The 5000-nt window shown below is 46.3% G+C and overlaps 3 protein-coding genes across 6 annotated transcripts in view; 2 read left to right on the top strand and 1 right to left on the bottom strand.

Moving 5' to 3' along the window:
- LOC125956715 (RNA-binding protein 1) overlaps positions 1-2079 on the top strand; it is a 6535-nt gene extending 4456 nt beyond the window's left edge. The window contains exons 5-6 of one of the 4 annotated variants that reach the window (XR_007469204.1): positions 1-130; positions 1330-2079. The exon at positions 1-130 is cut by the window's left edge and continues 891 nt beyond it. Coding sequence is in view for 2 of the 4 variants with exons in the window: in XM_049688831.1 (XP_049544788.1) it covers positions 1330-1423 (94 nt within the window). In the remaining 2 variants the exon portion in view is untranslated. Of the gene's footprint in view, positions 138-1329 lie in introns of all 4 variants that reach the window. The other 3 variants (XR_007469203.1, XM_049688831.1, XM_049688830.1) reach the window with 3 other exon arrangements.
- Positions 2080-2737: 658 nt separating this feature from the next.
- Positions 2738-3458, bottom strand: LOC125956716 (anaphase-promoting complex subunit 15). Its single transcript, XM_049688832.1, has 3 exons — positions 3246-3458; positions 3080-3173; positions 2738-3002 (listed from the first exon to the last, which is right to left on the bottom strand). Exons 1-3 carry the CDS (start codon positions 3363-3365, stop codon positions 2872-2874), a joined length of 345 nt encoding a protein of 114 aa, XP_049544789.1. The 5' UTR covers positions 3366-3458; the 3' UTR covers positions 2738-2871.
- A 156-nt stretch (positions 3459-3614) lies between these two features.
- LOC125956819 (negative elongation factor D) overlaps positions 3615-5000 on the top strand; it is a 2354-nt gene continuing 968 nt past the window's right edge. Inside the window, exons 1-3 of the mRNA XM_049689037.1 lie at positions 3615-3905; positions 3978-4702; positions 4794-5000. The exon at positions 4794-5000 is cut by the window's right edge and continues 968 nt beyond it. Of these exons, the coding sequence (XP_049544994.1) occupies positions 3852-3905; positions 3978-4702; positions 4794-5000 (986 nt within the window). The 5' untranslated portion in view covers positions 3615-3851. The remainder of the gene's footprint in view (positions 3906-3977; positions 4703-4793) is intronic.

Raw genomic sequence — 5000 nt, 5'->3', positions numbered from 1 at the left:
CCACCACGAACTACACACAACTTCCACCACAACCACCACCGCCTACTGCCGCATCCAAACATCTTAAAATGCTCCACATCGTGTGTGCGCTCGCTTTCTCTACTCATCTCTTCTTCCGTTTCTGGAAAAGGTAGGATGTACGTATGATTTTGATTTTTTTTACTTTTCCTTTCATCTCATGATTTACCGTTTACTTTCGTACTTTCGTATTTCCTCACAATGGCGTTGGACGCTCCTGGCGTTTTCTTCGCGTGCCGTACAGTGAGTGGGGACCGGTTGTAAGAACATGGTGTGTGTTCCTCGTAGTTTTCTTAGCTTATTTCTTTTTGGTTTTTAGTTTGTCGTTCGGATATCGTTTGCGGCTCCCTTCCATGGAGTAGCGAGTAGTTGTACGAGCCAGGGATTCTTCGCGGAAGGACCCTTTGGCATCCTTTTAATTAGTAATTCCGTGTTAGCGGCGTTCATGTTTAGCTAGACGATCGTGCGGGCGTGTGTTTATCTGTCTAGCTGTCATGGAAAGCAAATTGAACATTACTTACGATTTATGATTGTATTTAAATATTGCCTATGAAAAGAACGCGTTTTCTTGGACTTGGACAGAGTGTCCTTCATTCTGGGAGGACTGTGGAAATTTTTCCTATGTTTGCTATGTTTGACGAGATTGATAACCGGGACATATCAATAATTATTGGTTGTTGGGATGGAATAGATGCTCAGCATTTATCCGTTTTGGTACCGATTAAAGCAAGCGGCATGAAGGATTTTAAAATTATTGTTTTTCTATAAAGATCTGATAGAAGTGACTTATTAAGTATTGTTTTTGTCACGACGGTTAACAAACGCAAATTTGTTCATCTTGGACATTACTACGTCTGGCCTCTTACGATCTTCAAATCGGCCAAGTGAATATAGAAGATCAACCGAGATGTACCGTAATTGTACGGAGGAATAGTGTTTGCGCTACTACACGCATGTCATTTAACTTAGTTTTCAGCAAACGTAAAATATTTCCAAAATCAGACCCAGCTGTAAAAATGTTATACCCATTTTCCCGTGGTTTCTGGTAAGAGCTTCAAAATTCGAGTGCAACAAAAAGAGGGCGGTGATGTTTGTTGCATTTGTCAAGCGCTATGTAACTTAGTTGCTAAGAGAAGTGGTTCAGCATCTGCGATATGCTATGCGACGACTTTTAATCATTTAGCTACTCTCCCCCACCTTCCTTCATTGATTCTTGCCAATGTCTAGAACACACACGTACAGCACACATACCGAGTGCTATCTATGTTCTTCGTTTGGTTTTGTACACTTCTTTTCTCTTCTCTAATGCAGATCTCGTTCCCCGCGCCGTTCCCGAACACGCAGTCGCAGTATGAGCCGCGAGCGTGACCGCCGTAGCCGCAGTGGATCACGCGATCGTCGCTAGAGGAGCGACTGGAACAGAGGTGAGGCCCCTCCTGCTCCCTTACCTGGAGTGGTGTCTCACAAGTTTAGTAAAAGGTGACGTGCTTGACATTCCCTGTCTGGAGTGTATTGCGACTACGACGCGTCTCGCAGTATCGTGGCACTACTAGTGCAGGGAGCAAAGTCACATGAATACTAAACAAATGGCGCGGATGCAGCCCCCAAATAGGTAACCCAGAAACTCTACTAAAATCATAATGCAGCAGCGAATTAGTTTAACGGAAGTAATGAACACCGATCAACGGGAAAGTTTTGGTTTAGACACAAGCATGTGTGTGTGTGTGTTGGTAGTGTGCCACCAAAGTGTGTCTGGGATGGATGACGATACCGGAAGAGACATACGCTTGCAGCTAGAAGGTTTGCGTAAGTGAATGTTACCCGAAGGTAACGCCTACGAACGTGTAGTATTTGCTTTTACAACAGAAGTGACCACGAGTGAACGCCGCTACGACGACGAGTCTTGACATCCGGAACCGAAAAAGGCGGGGAGTATTTTCGCGGTGGGGAACATCCTTTTTTGTTTGTTTTCAATGATTCGTCTGCAATATGTAGAGGGATGAATCTCTAAAAGTAAAATGGAAACACATTTAAAATACAGTCCCTTGCGAGAGTTTCGGATATATGGTTGCGACAGAAACCCTACTTTATACGGGAGAAACGGCCACTGAACGTGAAAGCATTTGTCCAAACTCTACACTCTTTTAAGCTCGAGTCATTGGTACTACCATGTGCCCATCAACGGTCCCATGTGTTGGCTAAGGGTACCGTATTCAAAAGAATGGTTCAATGCCGATACAAACAATGAGCTCGTTTTACGGGGCGAAACACTTCGAGTAGATAAGTTTCGTTATAAATCCACGACCATTTTTCGATCAAAAGGACGCTCATAAACACTGTTCTGTTGCTCCATTCTGATGTTAACCATGTCCTGTGAATAGCAGCGATGAATGGAACATTACATTAGTGGCAAGAGAACAGTGTCGTACCTTTTACTATTCTGCTTATCATCCTTTCCCGTTTGTGGAGAGGGGAAGTTATTATTTAGCATGTAGACACTTATTCATAGCGTGTGGTAAACGATAAACGGTGAAAAATATAGACGGTACAAAAAAAGGTACGAACGAACTAATAATCACCTGTATGTATTTTCTTCTTTGGGCCGTTTGAATATCACAAGCAGCAACCGTTGTTGGATAAAAATCCACGTTTCTGATCCTACGCAGCAACCTATTCCTGCATAAGTCATCGTTCGAGGGCAGGTATTGTAGTGAAGCAATGTTTGATGTCAGAACCGGGCTTTGAATATTATACTGTTATATATTTCTCAATTGAAGATACCGAGACATTCCGTAAATAATGATTTGATACAAGTCATTAAACGTGCCCTTCCCGTCAAATTCGAAATCTTACTTAAAGTTCATCATCAACCACGTATCCTGGCGCCTCGTCGATGGGATCCGGAAGATTATCGCGCCCGTTCATGTCATCCATATCGTCATCATCTTCGTCGGAGTTATCGGTGTCATCGCTTTCATCGTTCGCTAAAATTTGATCCGGTACATACCGTGAACCGCAGGACATGAGTAAACATTCGATCGAAAACCGTCTCAACGCTTACCATCCTCATCTTCCGTGTCCATGTTTTCCATCTGTTCGCTCGAGCTTTTACCGATAGGCGTTAGATCTAGCCCGATCTGTGCAATCCGGTTCAGCTGCGTGTATCGTATGGGAAGGGAACGAAAGATGAGGTTCAATCGCAAAACAACTCAAAACGGATTGCTTACCCATTCCTGGTGGTCCGATTCCATTGCGCTAACCTCTGTATCGTCATCGTACGCATCGTTAACGGAAAACCAAAAGTTGTATGTCGTCGATGGTTGCAGCGAGGGAAAGAAGGGAATCATTTCGAATCTCTTGGGTTTTCCAGCAACACCGGCCCGTTTCAAATTTGTAAATTTTCTTACGGCTGCCGCAATATCAACAAACGATTTGTGCAACCAGAGTAAACCAAGGTTGGTAGAAATCAACATCAACCAAGTGCACGTATAACCGAGACTCAGTTAGCGGTATATGGCCTAACGATAGTTGGTCATATAAAGGCATTATAGTAGAGTTGTTATGGATTAATAAGCTATCGCGTGTTTGACAGAACGCAAACAGCCAGCCGAAAATTTTGTGTGCGAAAGTAGAATAATTTTCTAAAATTTCATGCTAGTTTATGATAAGTTATAGACTACTACGATAGTTAATATTAGTGCCGCTTGATCGAAAAGGTGGGCGCTAGTGCCGCATGCTACACGCCACTCAGCTGTAACCTCAAAGAACCGCGGTAACGCGCATCGTACAGCGGGAGTAATTACGGCGCTTCGTTTTGGCGTACCGGACCCGGGATGGAGGAAGAGTACGATGACGAGGCCTGGGTCGGCCGGAAACCCGACGCCGAGGTAAGTGGAGTGGACGGTTTTGGCAAAAAACCCAACCTCACGCGGCCATTAATGAGGGTCGTTCTCTTTTAGGACGATGGACTGGAGGAGCAGCTGGATAATCCGCAGGAGGTGCTACGCGAGTGTCTGACCACGTTCGCCACACCGGACTACATCATGGAGCCGACAATCTTCGGGTTGCTGAAGCGCTACTTCCAGGCCGGTGGTACACCGGAACAGTTCATCAACGAAGTATCGCTGCACTACCGGGCAATGGCCCAGATGGCGAACCTGCTAGCCGAGTGGCTTATTATGGCGGGCGTCGGTGTCAAGGATGTGCAGGCGATGGTGGAGAACCACCTGAAGGACATGATCATCAAAACGTTCGATCCGAAGAAGGCCGACAAGATCTTCACCGAGGAGGGTGATACGCCGGGCTGGTTAACGGAGATGATCGAGCACAATACGTGGCGATCGTTGATCTACCGGCTGGCCGAAGAGTATCCCGACTGTTTGATGCTGAACTTTACGATCAAGCTCATCTCGGATGCGGGCTTCCAGAGTGAGATCACTTCCATTTCGACGGCGGCCCAACAGACGGAGGTGTTTTCGCGTGTGCTCAAGGCCTCGATCACCAAGTTTCTCAACCATCCGGAGGATTGGCAGGGTACGATCGAGGAGTGTGCCAAGATGGTGTGCCACGGGCAGCACACGTACGTGTACAGCCAGGTACTGATACAGGTGTTGTCCCAGGAACCGAAGGGGGGCTTCATCATGAAGCGACTTTCGCAGGAGATAACAAAGTACGCGCTCAAGAAGTAAGTATTCCACTTTTGCGTGGTAGTGATCCAAGTGATCCTCTGCTCAACTTAACACTCGACTCTCGTTTCTTTTTTTAATATGTGACAGCAATCACAACGTCACGCCCATCACGATGGCCTTGAACGGGTCTTCGCGCCATCCGCAGGCGTGCGAGGCGCTCACCTCGATGTTGTCCCGCAACACGCTCAATCCGGCAGACATAACGGTGCTGTACCGGAACTACTCGTCCCCGGAACCACCGCCCATCGATCTGATACGCAATCCGCAGTTTCTCGATCTGCTCGTCGACTCGCT

The sequence above is a fragment of the Anopheles darlingi genome, chromosome 3 (assembly GCF_943734745.1).
Source record: "Anopheles darlingi chromosome 3, idAnoDarlMG_H_01, whole genome shotgun sequence".
NCBI classification, from domain to species: domain Eukaryota; kingdom Metazoa; phylum Arthropoda; class Insecta; order Diptera; family Culicidae; genus Anopheles; species Anopheles darlingi.
Note: the sequence above shows the minus strand (reverse complement) of the source record. Positions and strands in the feature narration are given on the sequence as shown.